The 19430-nt window shown below is 28.2% G+C and overlaps 1 protein-coding gene across 1 annotated transcript in view; it reads left to right on the top strand.

Moving 5' to 3' along the window:
• The window catches only part of LOC107446646 (uncharacterized), a 222840-nt gene that overhangs the window by 86608 nt on the left and 116802 nt on the right, over positions 1 to 19430 (top strand). The window contains exon 3 of the mRNA XM_016061338.4: positions 2675 to 2875. Within this exon, the coding sequence (XP_015916824.3) occupies positions 2675 to 2875 (201 nt within the window). The remainder of the gene's footprint in view (positions 1 to 2674; positions 2876 to 19430) is intronic.

Below are 19430 nucleotides of genomic sequence, written 5' to 3'. Positions count from 1 at the left end.
CTTGATATTAATATAACATGTATATAGAGCTGAGTGCAAAGAGATTATTTTAAATATACAGCCAGATAAATTGAAATTTAATTTAATTAAATATTATAATTTGTAAAATAATGTCTTTTTTAAACTTTTTATAAAGGTATTTCCTCCTAATGTTGAAGCATGAGAGAATTTTACACTAATGTTTATATTGATATAATAAAGCATATTGACAAGATATATTGACATATTGCTATAATATATATACGTTAGCTTTCAAATGTTTATTTAATGTTGTGCTGTGTTCACAACAAAAAAAAAGCGAACACTTTAATAACTTTCGATCTAATGATTGTACTTTCATGCACTAGCATTCAATCTTAATGGTTACAAAGACTCAACTTCAAATGTGATAATGTGATAATCGTAGAAAAGAACAAAATGACCTGGTGGTGTTTGAACGGAAGGTCCCGAGGAGAAAAATAGGACTTATTAATGATAGAAGCGAAAGGAGAATAAGGAGAATTGAGAAAATCATAAAGGGCAAAAATATTGTTCGCTTTATCAAATCCCAGAGCTCATGGCTTAGACACACATAGAGGAAAGACATTAATTACAGCTAAAAAAATAATCCTCAACTGGACACCTATAGGAACGAGCCCCAGAGGCCGCCCAAGGAGAAGGTGGAAGGACGACGTTATTGACGACTTGGAAATAATGAAGATGCGTAGGTGAAGGGAGAAGTCAAAACAGAGGGCCGTATGGAATAGATTTGTAGAACAAGCCAGGGTACACCAAGGACTGTAAAGATATAGAAGAAGAAGAATGTGTATTCTTTCATTTGCTTAAAAAATACATATTAAGGAAGGTTATTACAGAATAATCTGTGAATTTTCTTGTATCTTCAGAACTTTAAGTAAGATCAAGATTTATGGGCAGTTTTAGTTTTATTTGTTAAAAAGTTTCAATAAAATGATGGCGTTTCGATGGAATTAATCAACGGAAATTAAAATTGAAAAAAAAAAATGCATCGGATTCAAACTGGCGTTACTATTAAATTTTTGAACAAAGGATTAGAATCCGTATTTAAAGTGTTTTTACCAAGCTCCAATTTCGCGTGCATTTTCTGAAATTTGGTGAAATCAATACTTTCAGACATTTTTGATAATTTATCTGCAAAATTAATTCTAAACATTTTTTCGCAACATACTCGGATATTACCCAGAAAGCAATGAATTTTTGCCAACATAGCTGCTATTAAATAAATCTGAATTTATTAAGTGCTCTTTCGTGCGACACGAAAAATGATTGGTGCATTACGCAATATAAATTTCCAAGAATAGATTTTTTTTCTGGCATTGTAAAATAATAAAGAGAGGAAAGTTGGTAAGGAAATAATGCTATAAAAGTAATAATGTGCAATATAAAAATACTAGGTAAATTTAAAGATTCAATAATTAATATGATCAATGCTTTAGTACTTGTTGGCTTTTTTTTTGTAGTATAATAAATGCCAGATAATGTTTAAATTTAAAAAAGAGGTATCTTTTATTATTTAATACCAGAAAATTTACAAAATTTTGAATTTCTTTAAACCATTATCAATTTTTTAGGGGCCTGTGTATTATGAAATGGCAACAATAAATATTTTTTTATTTAGTATTTTCAAAAAATAATTTAAATACGCAATGTAATTTTTGTGGTCAGCAATCTAATATTTTGCTAAGAGTCTTTTTTGGTCTTTAAACATTGCTCTTTTAAGCAATATAATATATTTTAAAATACTTTCATATTCAATTTTTCATACAGATTTCATACAGACGTGTATTGAAAATGAAAGATTCTTTCGCAATGTATTTCCTGAGTTTTTGCAGGCTTAGATGGTACTTACAGGTTTTACGCGTCTAACCAATTTTACATTTTTTTAAACATTTATTTTTAATTTGAATAGAGTGAAAAAATTGATTACAACTTTTGGTGAGGAATTAACTTCAACTAGAAAATTGTTGAGTACTTTCCTATTTTTTTTACTTATTTATAGGGCAATCTCGGCATGAGATCAATCTACGATTGTTAGAACTTACGTTTGGATTTTAACTTGGGTAGCATCACTTTTCTGTTTTGAAGTATTTTTCAAGGGTGTTATAAGGCCAAACAAACAGATCAAAAGATATAGTGAAAATGATAATAGCATAAATCTTTTCTTTTTAAAAATATTAGACTTATGGGTTAAAAAAAAGGATATAATATAATATTACTGTCATTATCATATCAGCTGCTATTTTTCAAGTGCTATGACGAACGGGCAACTGAGTTTTTTCAACTGTTGTTTACTGCTAAAACTATGAAACTAATTAAAATAAAATAATTTTGTTCGCACTGAATAAGTTTTATAGCATTGTTGCCATTACCTTTTTTAAATTATCCAAATACAATGAAAATGTCATGTTTCAGATATAAACCCTTAAAATTTAGAGGGTATAAAAAACTTTTCCATTTCAGATTTCTTACCTTAAAGAACACTAGAATAACTCTATAAATTAAAAAGATTTTCTCATCTTAGATCTTAACTAGTAATTGTGATTGCTGTCACTTCAATACTTTAATTAAAAACAAATAATTTGATTATATTTATAATTCAATGCTGATATTTCAATGTTTTTGTTATTAAGTAAAATTAATTGTTTTTTTTTTATAGAATAAGATTCGAGAGATTCATTTAGCAGTTTCTCAAGGCAGGCTTAGAGATGTTCAACACCTGATTGACAGAAAAAAGCTAGCATTTTGCAGAGATCACAATGGTGCAAGTCCACTACACAAAGCGGTCATTTTTGGTCACCAAGATGTCATTGAATATTTAGTAAGGAGATATGGTGGCGTCATTCACATCAGAGACCACGTAAGTAATTAAGATATATTACTATGAAGACATTTAAAATTAAATAAGTTTTATAACAGTAAACAAATTAAACTTTTGTACCTTAAGCAACCGTCAACAAAGTCTTGTGAATTTTAACATGATTAACATATTTCTGGTCTGGTAACGACTGTCATTATGTTATTCAGAACTAGAAATAGCTGTTGTTTATGTGAAGACGGAATAGTTGTTAAGTTGGAAAAGTTATAGTTTTGGAACACTTGCGGAAAAAAACACGCGACAGATAACAGAGTGTTAAAAAATAATAATTGAACTTCGTGACTTGATTTGTTCAAAGCAACTAACATTGTTTTTTTTATTTAATCAATGTATCGTACCTCTTTTTTATGTAATAACATTTCGAAGGATGAGACTTATTTTTCCTCCTTAATTTAAGTACTATTATTATGTCTCACTTTAATATTTGTATTCTAAATGCTATTTTCTGTTTGGCTGCTCCACATATTTTTATATTGCCTTTTTAAACCATTTTTAATAGTTACACAAAGTTATAAAAATGATGATAAAAATGACTCTTATTTTTTTTTCGGGGTGGGGGGGGGTTAAAGAATCTAAGCTTTTCAAGACCTCTTCAATTAATACCATAAAAATAAATAAATGGATTCTTTTTTAAGGTGTTGTTTTTTCTGTATTTGATTGGTTAGCTATTTAGCTGGACAAGAACTGACAGAAAGTCTAAAACGATAAAAATATTTAGATATAAATCTTTCTGTAAGTGTCCCTCGCAAGATAGATGCTAAATTTCACGGAATCCTAAAATTAGGAAAGATCATATTTCACCGGTCAAATTTAAGACACGTCAGATGTCTACTTAGGAGTCTTGACAAAGCAGTTTGCTGGACTCGACCACTCTTAAGAGTAGTAGCATTTTCCGACTTCTTGCCATTAAACCACCAATCATAAACTGGATAACGACAGAAAGAGGCAATGGTAGATTTAACTTTTTATCTCCAAAAAAATCAGGATGCTAGTAGATAAATCTATTGAAGTTTTCTCCTGAACCAGGGCATCAGTCAATTCTGTACCTCCATAGTCAACATGAGAATGTACCTAAAGCAAATATTCAAGTCAGAAGAGCATTTTTTCTGAAGTGCTAGAGCAGAGATAGAGGCTCTGTCACCAATAAGGAACCAAATTTGTAGATGTAAGTGCTATAGATGTCAAAATACAGTGAAAAACAAAAATAGAATGACGGTCTGGGTTCTTAATCTTGCTAGTAATTTGTTTGACTTCTCTTTTTCATGCAAATTAGAAGCTATATAATAAAAGTTATATCGTAGTTTTAAAAGTATTTTTATTTTGAACGATACATGAGAGTAGAAATTGAAAAATCTCTTCGAATATGAGTCAAACGGGAAAACCAATCTTGTATTTAATAGATGTAGTAGTTTTGAATCTGGAAATTATCAACTATTGTACAATGTGTTCAATGTAGATAATAAAAACCTGAAAGAAACATTTTCTACTACATTAAAAGAAAAAAGGTAACTTTGAAAAATTAGTTCCTAGCAGGCAAAATTAGAAAATAATATACATGTATTTTTGTCGTTGCATTTTCAAATTCTTAAGACCGAATATTACTTCATTGTTGCTATTTCAGAAAAAAACTAAATTTATTTGGAAATATTGCTGGGTGATGATCATGAATAAAATTGTTTTTCCCCCATTCTAATACAAACCGAGGAAAAATAAGATAGTTTTCAAGAAGTCACCCTTATCTCAAAAGATACTGGTTTACTCTAATATTTTTCTCCGTCAGTTCTTTGAAGTTTTTTTTGTTTCTTTTTTAAAGCTAACTACCTCCTTTTTCATTCTCATTTCCAATTACTCCTTTTCTTATTTCCAATCTAAAAAGAAATAGTATTGTTCGCTATCAAACAAAGAAAAGTAAGACGCTTTCTTAAATTAAAAAAAAAAAAATCGACACAAAAAAGCACTGTTATTCAAGCTTCGAGTTTCTAGTAAACGCGTTTAAATTCTTGACTCTAGTGAGAAGATTCTGGAAATAGAATAATTTTCTCTTAAAAATAATACGTACCTTATTATTATAGAGAAGTGGTGCGAAGTCATTTATCCTAGAATTAATTATAATTGGATAAAAATATTTTTTTTGAAAAAAGATTGCTGGTTATTAGACGTTTTTAGATTTTATTATGAAAGAAGTCATAATAATTGGATTAAGAATTTAAAAAAATAGTCCTCCTACCGTTTAAAAGACTTCTGTCTAGACAAAATCCATAGTGCACTTAACAGCAAAAAGATGAATAAAATAATAATGATTATTGTAGCCAATTATAAATTATCACCAGTTTGAGCATTAATTTAATCTGTTGTGGTCATCATGTAAATAAGTTTCACGGATATAGATAATAAATAAATCCATTTTTATTCCTTAGTGAACAAAATTTTTTTTTGTAGAAATAATTTAAATTAAAGAATTCGTGAGAAATCTAAATCATTTTCCAGAGGTGTGTGTGTGTGTGTGTGCGTGTGTGTGTGCGTGTATGCGCGCGCGTGTGTGTGTGAGAGAGAGAGAGAGGGAGAGGGAGAGGGAGAGAGAGTGAGGGAGAGAGTGAGGGAGAGAGAGAGAGAGGGAGAGGGAGAGGGAGAGAGAGTGAGGGAGAGAGTGAGGGAGAGAGAGAGAGTAAGGTGCGATGCAAAGACGTATCTCTAATTATTAATAATGTGTGCATAACTCTGCACAGCGGAGTAAAATTTTATCGTGCATTAATGTAATTAATAAAATGTATAATTGTGCTCAATTAATTTACGTTGTGGCTCTAAAGTAAGCCTATTCGTTAATTCGTTAATGGCTTTAAAGTAAGCCTAATCATTCGATTTCCCGCATTCTTCTTCGGATACTAAACAGTTACTGAACTTTTTCAAATTATTTTATTGTTAACTAGAGCTTTGTTAGAAAATCTAAATATCCAATTAATTTTAAAAAAATGAAAATTGTAGTTGAAAAAAAAAGATCAATATTATGATTTCATGTGAAAAATAATTTAAGTATGGAGTATAAAACATATTATAAATAAATAATTCAAAAAATAGAGAAAAAATTGGTATTAAAAATGATTTTATGCACTATTAGTTAAAAAGAAGATGAAAAAAATAACATTTGATTAATATTGTGAGGAAAAAAGAAATGTAAAACAACCAGAATATGGTAAAATGTAACGTATTTCTGGCTCTATGGGAACTTACTTAAAAAAACTCGGTAATTTTTACCGAAGAGCTTTGGTAATGATTTTGGTAAAATTAAAAGTATGATTTTATAACGTGTGATAAAATTTGGAAAGTATGATAATTTTATCATAATGTTTTAGAGCACAGCATAAAACTATTTATTCTTTTAAAATCATTTCTCAGTTTTTTATTTTTTAATAAATGTGTGGTAATAAGAGCTATAATTCTTAAAACCAGAATTTACGGTAAACCGTTACCATATAAGAATGAAAAAATTATGAAATAAAGGGTTTAAATACTGTATATTTAGGTTTTATTGAGCTTAATTCTGTTTTATTTTTCTTTACCAGAAATCTTATTACCATGCAGTACGGTACCTGAATATTTTTGTCTGTGTACGTATTCTCTGGTATTTAAATTTCTTTTACTTTTTCATGTCATATTTTGTTTTATGGGAAACAAGAACGAAATTTATGTCAAAAGTAGAAGAACATCACATACATTTTAACTTGACCTCTTATGGTCAAATACAATAGACATAAAAATTAAAAATATGATAATAATCACATATCTGGACCTATTCACGAAATATTTCGCTCTTTTACATAGATGTTATTGCCACTATTTTAAAAATAGCATCTATGCTCAACGATTAAAATGTTAACAGACATACTTTGGATCATCAAACGCGATAATGAAACCATAGTTTTTAGTTTTATGAGTCTTAACCATAACTGGAAAAATTGATATTTTAGAAAATAATATGAGTTTTCTGGAAAAAAAATTTACATACAAAAATTACTTATAAATGAATCATCCCCTTTTCAATCTTAGTACATTGAATACTGCATCCAACTTTATTTTGTTATTGCAAAACATTATTATTGTATTTTCTTATTTATTGCAAAACATGCAGGCCTCATCATTTTCTTCTTCATCTTTCGTTTCCTTATCTTTGATTTTTCACTTTGGAAAGTGTTTCGCAAGCTTTACCAATCTACCCCTAAGATAGAGTATTGATCCTTCTGTATTTTTGAAGATAAAAAAATATCCCGTATTCTTTAAAAAAGGAAATTTTCATGTTTTCTAAACATATTTTCTGCATCATGGTTTATAGTATGTTCTAAAAAATGCAGTTGAAGAACTATTTTAATCTTCATTAAATCAAAACAACACTTCAGATTTGATATTAAGCATTTTCTTTTACTTTAATGATGACGTGAACAAGACAACTAACGCTTCCTTCCTTTTCTCTTTTCGAAAATTCCCTGTAAATTAGAATTTCATAAAAAATAAAAATAATTAGCAGACCAACATGTTAGTTAATACTCAATGAATTTTATCCCTTCTACGTATTATTGAGCAAACACTCCAAATTATTTTATGAACATCAAATCATTTTAATCACATCTACTTTTCAAATAACTTTGTTTATTTGCTGTAATTTTGTTTGCTCATGATTAAATTTAGATAGTTAAGACACAGTTGAATAAGTTGCTGTTTCGCAAAGTAAATCTGTTTATAACATTAGCATATTAAAGAAAGTATTTTTTCTCTATTTCACACAACTGCTCTAATTATTAACACTAGAAAGTCTGAAACTTCGTAAATATCTATATTGCCCCAAAGCAGTCAAAATGACAGGATTGCAAAAGAAAAAAATAATGTGCAAAGAAATTTGTTTAAAATTAATTTTTAATATTTTTTATATTATTAGCAGTACTATAATAAGCTATTAGTAAATATTAACAATAAAAAAATTATATATTGTACACAATTCTAAGAAATTGTGTCATTATATGCATCATTGTTTTTCTAATTAAAACTAAAAGCAGTCAAAATGACTTCCTTAGGCAATCTAGTGTTAAGTACGTGTTTTTTTTAATGAAAGTTGCAACAACTTCCGTAAAAGAAGGAAAATATTTTGGAGTAAAGGACAAAATTTTTGATTATTTTCTTTCAAATTTTTATGTCTACTCTATTTTACCATAAGAGGTCAGGGGAAATTTCATGTGATGTTTTTCTATTTTTGGCAGAATTTTCACTTTTGTTTCACATAAAATGAACTATAACATGATAATGGTTAAAATATCAGATAATACGTACGCAGAGAAAACAATTCCGGCAAAATAACCCAATTTGCATGGTAAAGACATTTCTGGTAAAGGAATCATAAGTTTGTTAATTGACCCAAAATATAAGTATTTAAACAATTCATTCGGTAATTTTAATGTTCGCTATGGTAACGGTTTAAAAGGAAATTCTGGTTTTCAAACTTATAATTATTATTACCATATATTTCGCAACAAATACAAAACAGAAAAGTAAATTTAGCAAAATGAATTCTTTTCTTGCCATGCTCTAATGCATCACAGTAAAATTATAAAAATGTTCTTCAGAACTGTCATCCAAAGTACATGCCACGCTTGCAAATATCACGAAATTGTGATGCAAATGCTGATTGGTTCTGATAATTTTTATCTATTTGGGAAAATCTCGCCAAATTGACGATTATTTTTAAAAATATTTAATAACTTTTAAATCATTAAGCTACTGGTCAGTTCTAAATTCCAGTTATTTCTTCATGTCAAGATGGTATAAATAATTCAAAATGAAAATTTAAAATAAGGCTTTTTTATTATCCCTGGTGGAAGAGTTTCAATAAACTTTCAATAATGAGACCCATCTCTAACAAATGAATGAATTAAAAATGCAATGTTCAAAAAACTTTCAAACAGGAGCATAGAGCCAACTTCTGTAACTTATAAGGAAAAATATTACAGAAATAATATCTATTTCGCTTCCAAAGCTTTAAATCTTATGCTCTTTTCTATCATTGCTTATTTCTTACGAAACTTTCAAATCAGCATGTAAAGAATCATAATTTTAAAAAAATGTCAAAAAATATAACATTGCTCAGAATTTTAATAATCCTTTGAATGCAAAATTAATAAAATTTATGCTATGTGAATAATTACATTAAACCATGGAAATAGCACCAAATTGCAAAGATGTGTGTCAACACTTTTAAAGGTTCTAATAGCTGACATGGTCTTAAATCAAAAGCAAAAAGTTTATTATTTAAGAATTAAATGAACGATTCATTAAGAGTAATAAGAAAGATTAGCGATTTGATGGAAAAAAGATAACTAACTTAGGATTTTTTTACTACTTAGAAAATTCATGATTTAATGGCCAAATGGCAAACAATAAACGATTTAAATTGGAAATGATCATTCATTAGAAAAAAAAAGACGATGCAAAGTCAACAAGAGAAATTGGAAGATATAAAGACTGCTTACAAAAAATGAGGTAACAAATAATAACTTAGCATTTTATGAATATAAGGCAAACATATGCTACAATTAAACGCTATGACCCTATGCAAAGAATTTCATCAGGTACTTATTATATTTGAAAGTTATTGAAAACATCAGAGTTGAGAGTATGCAGTACATAATTAATATTAACTCACAAACCTAATATTTTAGATGAGTTAAAACAGTTTTAACTGTCATTTTGATAAGGTAAAATCTAAAACAGATGAAAAAAATTCAAATAAAAAATTAAATTCTAATTAAGAATTGTTTCTTTAGGTCTATAACTTACAAAAAAAGAGTTTCAAATGAATATTTTGTGTGTATAATGAAAAAAAAAATGGAAATTCTTTTTAAAAGGAAAATACAATGGATATGCTTTTTTTTGATAATATTTCTCTTCTCAAATGATTCCTCAATTTCATACTTGCACAAAGACTGTGAAATATGATTTCTTCGAATTTTTTTCTCGCATTTTTTCTTTTAAGATGATTACCTCAAAAATGAAATTGTTGCAAAGCTTTTGTTCAGATTCTTTGAAGTCCTCAGAATTTGAAGGTTGTGATGAGCTTCCATTGCAATTCTGAATAACTGCTTTAAACATTAATGAAATACTTATGAATAAACAAAAAGTCAAGACGATTTCCCAAACATGCAATTTAGACCTTCTGCACGCGAGATTATCACGCACTTGCGACTCTTTTTTAGTGAGAAGGTTGCATTTTCGGTTTATTATAGTTAATGGTTATGAATAACTATTATATATATATATATATATATATATATATATATATATATATATATATATATATATATATATATATATATATATATATATATATATATATATATATATATATATATATATATATATATATATATATATATATATATATATATATATATATATGTACATATATATACATATGTATATATATATATATATATATATATATATATATATATATATATATATATATATATATATATATATATATATATATATATATATATATATATATATATATATATATATATATGTACATATATATACATATATATATATATATATATATATATATATATATATATATATGTATAATATATATATATATATATATGTATAATATATATATATATATGTATAATATATATATATATATATATGTATAAATATATATATATATATATATATATATATATATATATATATATATATATATATATATATATATATATATATATATATATATATATATATACATATATATATATAAGTTCAAAATGAAGAATAAAACAAAGAAAAATTATAGACATATGAAAAAAAAGGGGGGAGGGAAATAATAAGTAAGAAAATAACAAACAACAGTTTATTAAAAAAAAAGAAATAAAAGGATGAAATTTTATTTAAAAGACCGGAAAAAAAGATATAATCTTTTCATCAGACCCCACGATTATATTTTTTATTATATTATATATTTTTTCTGGTTTTTTAAATAAAATTTCATCCTTTTTTTTATTTTTTATAAACTGTTGTTTGTTATTTTCTTACTTATTATTTCCCCCCCCTTTTTTCTTTTCTTTTCTTCATATGTCTATAATTTTTCTTTGTTTAATTCTTCATTTTGAACTTAGCTAATGAGTTCTGTTTACTTGCAGCTTAAGCGCAATAAATGAAACTTATTGTTTTTCGTAACTTTCTTCGTGTTTTCTTGTATTTATTCATTTATTACATATATATATATATATATATATATATATATATATATATATATTATTATTATATTATATATATATATCATGCAAGATATTATTCAGTATTTTTGACTAGCTATACAATCGCTGGTATGAAAATATCTGTTGTTTTTATCGATTATGTTTATTTTGTATAAACTTTTCACTCAAACTTTAAAAATTTCTAAAGGGCACTATTGCTTAACTAGCAAACAAATAATTGTTTAAATAAAAGTCATTAAGAACTTGACAGAAATGTAATTATTCAACTACAACTTGGAGATACTTCAAGGAAAATATTAACTTATAATCGAGATTTTTAAAAAAAAATTTGAACCATTAATAAGTTGGGAATTGTATGCATGCCATCCAAGCAAGCGTTTTCTAGGATGATTTTGAGTAGTAAAGTTGCAGTCAAAAAAGGTTTCACGGATTATTGAGATTTCTTTTTTAGAGTCCACTCAATCTTGTTAGAAGTATTTTATGTTAGGTTGGTTTCTTATATTGATTTAAGTAGAGCCTAAATTTACATTCATTATTTGAATTTTAGTTTTTTAGTTTTATTCTAAGAAAAAATAGCTACTTGTGCCAGCGACAACTAGATTTATCATTGTCTCGGTTTGTAAAAATGACAAAAAAATCATCACCATAAATTGGTATGTACAGTGCTCAAAGAAAATAAAGCGAACATTTTTAATAACTTTTGATCTAGAGACTGGATTTTCATGTATCCTAGGGCTTAATCTTAATGATTCAAGGGCCTTGATTATGCTAATTTGTATAACGTCCCGACGATATCTTGAGTTATGACATCAGACCCAAAAATACATTTTCTCTGAATAAATATACTGCTTATTCAAGGGGTTTGGATTCTTGACTATGAAAATATAAATGTTTGCCGCAATCCAAAATATATAGTCTTAATTATATAGGGAGGAGAGTGGTTGAAATTTTGAATTCCTTAATCTTAATTTCACTTTTCAAGTATTTCAGCATTTCTTAGGAACTAATAAGAAAAATCAAATGAATTTTGCATACATAAATCGAAATTGTTAATCCAAAGAAAATTCCACGTAATTTTTCTTTTGAATTACTATTTATTATTTAATTTACTAATGGTCAAAAAAGTTGTTTGAATCGTAAAGTACGCAATCATTTTTACATTAATCAAATCAACGTGATATGAATTGACAAACTCCAAAAGTTAAAAAAAAAATTAGTTTAGTAGAGGTAAAAATTTTAAAAATCCGTATTTTTAAACTTTTTTTTCTCAAACACTTTTCGACAGATTTTCCTCCAATTTCGTATTTCGTCATTTAAAACTGTATTTTTTAAAATGATGTAGAAATTTAACTTCCTTACTATTTAATTTTTGATAATTATTGAAAAATAGTATAAAATAATTAATAATTACTGGAATTATTTTTTATATCATATTAACTTAATAAACAAATTCTATAACAGTGTGAAATTTTTTTAATTGAAGTTTTCGTTATTTTGTGGGATACGCAAAAAGTGTAGTTAACCTTAAGAAGACCAAATTTTCAACTGTTTAACTGCTTAAACTAATCGGCATTGCAAATGTCAAAAATTCAAATCTGTTTAGAAAATTGTACATATATTTACGTTTTTATATTTTATTTTGTAACTTAAGATATCGTCCACTCGTATGCACGTATTAATTAGTATATTTTGGGCCCTTTAACCATTACCGGTAAGGGAGAATCTAATCAAGGGATCAAAAGCAAATCCAATTCCCGTTTTTTTTTTTTTTTTTTTTTTTTTTTTTTTTTTTTTTTGCGCAGTGTTATTAATGACCTACGATTTGAAAAAAAGAGGAAAATAAAAATTTACGGTTTGCTTCGTTCTATACCATTCATCCCTCTAACTTTATCTATTTCAAGTTTCAAAATTTAGCAAAATCGACAAAAGATAACGTGATTGATTAGAAGAATTATGCACTACTGGCCAATACAATTGCTACACCAAGGAGGAATGCAAATAACAGAATGATATTTATTGGGCACTTACATTATAGTTGGAAGAACAATTGATTAAATTTTAAGGATATTTGGATGTATAGATAATGAGGAATCAGTACTCAGAGCAGCCTCCCCTGGCAGCAATACCAGTAGTTATTCACCTAGGCATAGAATCGAACAGAGATTGAATAACATGAACAGGTACAGTATTCCATGCAGTTTCAATATTATGTCCCAATTCATCGACCATAGTGACTGACGAGTGGTGGTGTGCCAGTCGTTCGGCAGTCATTGACCAGATGATTTCCATTAATGAGAGATCAAGAGAACATGCTGGTCAGGGAAACAGGCGAACATGTTCTGTTTTGGAAGGCCAGGACAAAGAAGGAAGGTAAGGACAGTGTGGGCAACATGCGGTCGTGCATGGTCCTGCTGAAACGTAGTGTTATAGAGGACTCTAAGGTAAGGCAGAGCTACTGGCTTTTTGATTTGGTAACACATCAGAAATGTAACGGCTGCTGTGCGAACCGCAATGCGAACAAGAGGTGATCGAGACATGTATCCAATGGCACCCTATGCTATTACTTCAGGTGATAGGCCAGTATGACGATGTCGAATGCAAGCTGCCCATGGGCGTTCTCCGCGATGACCAAACACGGATGCAGCCATTATGATGCGGTATACAGAACCTGGATTCGTCTGAAAAGACGACGTCATGTCATTCCTGCGTCCAGGTTCGTCGTTGATCACACCATTGGAGGCGCTCCTGTCTGTAATGCAGTATCAAGGGTAGTCGAAGCCATAGTCCCCGTGCTAACAGTCCAAGCTGTTGCAAGCGTCGTCGAACTGTTCGTGCAGACACTTGTTGTCCTTCAAATGACCCCATTTGTTGTCCTTCAAATGACCCCATTTGTTGACTCAGTTTTCGTGATGCAGCTGTACGATCTCTTAAGACTATGTGGATAACATGTCTGTCTTCTCGGCTGTTAGTAATGGGGGGCCGCTGAGATCCTGCACTGCGCTCCATATGTCCGTCATGAATCCATCAATTCCATATTCTGCTAACAGTCATGGGATCTCGACGAATGCGAGGAGCAATACTTCGGTATGATAAACCACAATCCCGGTAGCCCACAATTCGACCTCGACCAAACTCGGACATGTGACACATTTCTCCTTTTTACACGGGGCATAACAAAAACTTTTTTACCTAAGAACAACGCTCAAATTCATTTTCTGTAGGAGAAACTTACTTTTAAATCTCTTTTTATAGACACATTGTTGGTGTCGCTACAGCCGCCTGATTTGCATAAATGTGCCGATAAGTTAAGTATTTGCATACCATAAAATGCTTTATCTGTCCTGCAAATTTCACGTTCGAGGTATGTCGCCTTCCTGGTGTAGATAGCAGAGTACATTACCACGTAAAAAAAAGTAAAAAGTTTATTACAAGTAAAAAAAAATAAATAATAATAATAAAAAAAAACAATTTTTTTCTCTGTTCTTAAGCCATTCTAATACTTTGCATGCTAGATTTAACTTGTCTGTCACATAATGTCGCTAATATTTTGCATGATATGTCGACTATTGAAAATTATTGCTGTTAATACCAAAAATTAACTTTTTTGAAATCTTCATATGTCAGTTAAGCATTATTAATTAAGTTATTTACAAACATCTTTTTCAGATCAAGATGTCATTTTTATTAAGTGCAAATTTAAATAATCTTGGTGCTAGATTTAAAAATATATTGATGAGAAAACCGCATCTAAGTTTTTTAATTCTATAGGCCAGCAGATAGGAGTAAGATACACAGATAAATAAAGATAGTAATCATGATGTTTTGCAGATTATGCAGTAGAAATTTAAAGTTGATCCGAAATAAAACGAATATTTGTCACATTAATATCTAAAAGCATTTTCTCAATAATACTTTGTAAATTTTATATCGTGGAAATATCAGAAAAATCAGACAAATTTTTTTTTTCCAATGGCAGGCACTGAGTTTGAATATTTGCCTATACTATGCCAGAATTGTTGCTCATTTCGCGTTACCCAGTGGGCACCCGTGAACCAAAGTCACGGAGGCGAGCAACATTGCCCACGCCACACTGCCACAAACCCGTTTATAGGGTGGGCCACATTCACACACACAACAGAGGACAGCACAAAGAGAGAGAGAGAAACATCCATGCCCAGAGCGGTATTCGAACCCGCAGCCTATGGCTTCGCAGTCAGGCACGCAAACCGCTCGGCCACCTGGCCGGCAATCAGACAAAATAAATTTATATTAATTTCATGGAAATGTTCACACTTAACTCAATAAACTAACATTTCCATTGATATTAAAAAACCAACATAATAAACATTTTAAATTTACATTATTAATAGGTAGACAAGTGTTTATTAGAATTTAAAAGAAGTAAATACCAAAAACTATTTTTGTGTAAGTTTCGTTTTGTAAAAAAGTTCAAAGAGCTTGTGATTTAATTTTTGAACTAACTAGTGGATTCTAAATATTAATTTTTTGAAATAAATACTAAAAAATGATATAAAAATAACGGGGTAGTATAAATTAATCTCTTATAAGAAACTGACGAAATTATCGTTTAATCGTGATATCTTATTTTATTATAGTGATTAACAAGATTACTAAATGAGAATTCATATAAAATTTAAAATGATGAGCTTATTGAAAGAAAATTAAAATGTAAACCTTTCGTGTCCTTTGGAGATTATCAATTATGTTTCAGTGAGTCTATTTACTCATTGAAGTATTTACTTAAAAGATAATCATCAATGGAATTGATAGTAAGTTGCAGCTGTATTTTCGTGCCTGGAATCTCGAATTCGCTTCGTGGCTTTTATAAAATCAATCTATTTCATAGGAGATACATTTAAAGAATTTACAATGTGTATTATAGAAAATTATGTAATTCAATTATATAATACGCATCGTAAATTATGTAATTCAATTATATTATTAATCCAGAATTAGAAACGGAATATTTATTAAACTTAAGTCATTATTTAAATAAAAATAAATTACATTGTTAATACATTATCTTTGCTTTTTATGATAAATATTGAGTTTGTTATTTTAATAATAAAGGTATCAGTCTATGTGATTTATAGTATCGGTCAAATAGGGTATTTGTCTATAGTATGAAAGGTAATGGTCGAATTAGTTACATATAGTATTGGTCTAGAATATTGATGATATTGGTCCTTTTAAAGTTTATAAGAAGCTGTAAATAGATAAAATGTCAGAACTCTAATGTCCTTAAATAGAAATTCTAGTTCTTACATAGAATGCCTGCCTTTTTTAAGGAGTGTGTAGGAAGAGTGAAAACGATAATTTACTTTGCCTAATCATTGTATAGAATGTCTAACTATTCTATAGAATGACAAATTCACTTTAGGCAGTTTGAAATATGAGAATTATTATGTACTTAATCTAGTCATTGTAAAGAATGCCAGTAGGATTTTCATTAGTCATTCTACAGAATGCCTATACAGTGCATGAAATACTTCCATTTCATGCTTTTTCAATTTATTATTAGTGATTCAACAGAACGTCTAGGTAATGTGAGAAATTTTGATTACTTCATACTTTTTCAAACTGTTTTAGTTCTAGTATGAAATCTATACAATGATTAATACAATGGTTACAGAATGCCGAAATTCATGCATTGACGGTAGCTTGACAAAATGCTTGACAGCACTTTAAATCAATATAGCGCTGCTTTATTCTTCGGTCCATCAATCATTTATGGTGTTTCATAAGAACTAGTCGAACAAAAGTACCCTAAAAGGGAAATTTTAGGGTTCAAAGGTATTTTTTTAGTTATTATTATTTTTTTTTGAAAATTTAAAGGGAAAAGAAAAGGATTTTTCTTCATGAACTTTCTGTTTTCATAGCTTAAAACAAAACTTAACTTACCTCTCCCCAATGGAGCCTTACTAACGAATCTAAAATTATTATTCAATAATGAAATCTCCATGCTTAAAAATGCCGATTCTAATGGCGGCGCATATTATCTAACGCTTAAATTGTTCGATATCCGTAAATTTCATGTAGTATCTATACAACTGAATCCTTTAAAAATTATATAGCAATAAACATTTCTCCTTACATTGTGATATGATTTTTAATGGAAAAAAATAAATAAAAATCACTTACTTTCCCAATCTATTTTGGGTATATATTGCTTAAATTGGGTATATATTGCATATACGCTTAAATTGTTCGATATCCGTTAATTTCATCTAGTATCTATACAACTGAATCCGTTAAAAATTATATAGCAATAAACATTTCTCCTTACATAGTGATATGATTTTTAATGGAAAAAATAAATAAAAATCACTTACTTTCCCAATCTATTTTGGGTATATATTAAAACCTATACAATGACTAAGAGCAATCGTTAAAGAATGCCGGATTTCCTTTATTGACGATAGCTTGACAAAATGCTTGGCAGCACTTTATATAAATATAGTGCTATTTTATTTTTCAGTCTATGAACCATAGATAATGTTTCATACGAACTAGTCAAACAAGAGAACTCTAACATGAAAATTTTGATTTTTAAAATTTTTTTATTAATAAATTTAAAGAAACAAGATTTTTTTCAGGAACGTCTATTTTTACTGCCATTAACATAACTTAACTTACAGCTCACTAATGGAACGCTATAAACGAATCTAAAATTACCATTCACTAATGAAATCTACATGCCTAAAAATGCTGATTCTAATGATACATACCAAGATACATACCATTTATGACTTCAATTACTCGAACTCGATCTCAGTAAAAGCTTTTTTGTAATATCCATATCATTGAATCCTTTCAAAATTATAATGCAGTACACTACATTGTGATATGTTTTTCAAAAAATGCCATATCTGCATAAGATAATTCTTAAATCTTTTGAAGAATTTTTATATGACAATGTTTGAAGCATTTCATAAAAAAGATTACTTCACATCAAGCTATATAATCATTCATCATGAAATGTAAAAAAAAATATTTGGACAAGAGGTATGTATTTCAGACGTGCACAGATTTTTCGATTGTTTTTCCATATGAAAGTTAGGAAAAAAAATTAGAATTTTTTTTGCAAGATACGTTCATTTGTGTTGCTCTCCTTAATTAATAGTTGAATGAGGTTTCACGGATTAGGTTTTTGACATAATTTAATCAGTAATTATGTCAAAAAGTGAATAATTAATGCTTTTGCTCTATTTTTTAAAATTTTTATTTTGCGAAAACATGTAATTTCCTACAATTCATTTGTCTTGCTGCTCTTTTTATTTAATGAACATTGAGAAATAAATTACCATGTTAGATGAATGAAATTTAATTAATCAGTTTTTTCTTCTAGAAGCATTGAGTTTTTACTTTGCAAAATTTTTTGCGCGTAAATTTTTTTTTGTGGTCTCGAAAAGCAAGTATTAGTTTTTAAAATAAGCAATCGGCATAAACTCTCAGTTATAGTTTCTGCAAAAGTGAAAAGATTTTCTTTTCTACTTCTTGGTTTTAAGTTTTTTTAAAACTTGTTATTAGGACTAAAATTTTTCTGAGAAACGATTTAGATTCTTTAATCAAGCAGATAGAAATTCGATGAACTTTCTTAACAGAGTTATTTTAACTTAAACTTGAACTAGAAATCTAAGCTTTACACATAGTCTCGTAGCAGAAGATGCTGTTGATGTTTGACATTCATTTGGGAGATTAAATCAATTGTAAATATTACTAATCTTTTTCCATTTTTTTTAAAAAATCTTTGTAAATGCTAAATAGAAAGTATAGGTTTAAATAGGTCAGTGAAATAAGACAGTTCTTAGGCTCGTACCTTTCTTTAAGAAAAAAAAGTTGAAATGTGAAAATGTGAAACTGAAAGTTAATGAATAATTGCTTACGCATAACGCCAGGATCTTCTTGCAATTGAAACCTTTACTTTTTTGGATTAAACTGTGCAGAATTTAGTTTGGCTGTTCTGGATAAATTTTTTTTAATCAAAAATGGAAATACTAAAATGAATATATTTGGTCAATTCGAAGCGAAATAAACTGCCTGGTAAATAAAAGTGATTGATTTTTTCTTTTAAAAAAGTATTAATCTAGAACGAGTTTAATGCATATAGATGGTGAATCTAAAAAATATAACGAGTAAAAATAATTTTTTTATTGTTTACTATTTGTTAAACATTTTGAAGTAAGCATACTTATACAAAATATCAATATAATACACCTTAAAGAATTATTGCAAAAATATGAAAAGAAAAA

This window comes from Parasteatoda tepidariorum, chromosome 11 (genome assembly GCF_982258835.1).
Source record: "Parasteatoda tepidariorum strain Cologne lab strain chromosome 11, Ptep-v5.0, whole genome shotgun sequence".
Lineage (NCBI taxonomy): Eukaryota > Metazoa > Arthropoda > Arachnida > Araneae > Theridiidae > Parasteatoda > Parasteatoda tepidariorum.
This window is presented reverse-complemented; position numbering and strand designations above follow the sequence as displayed.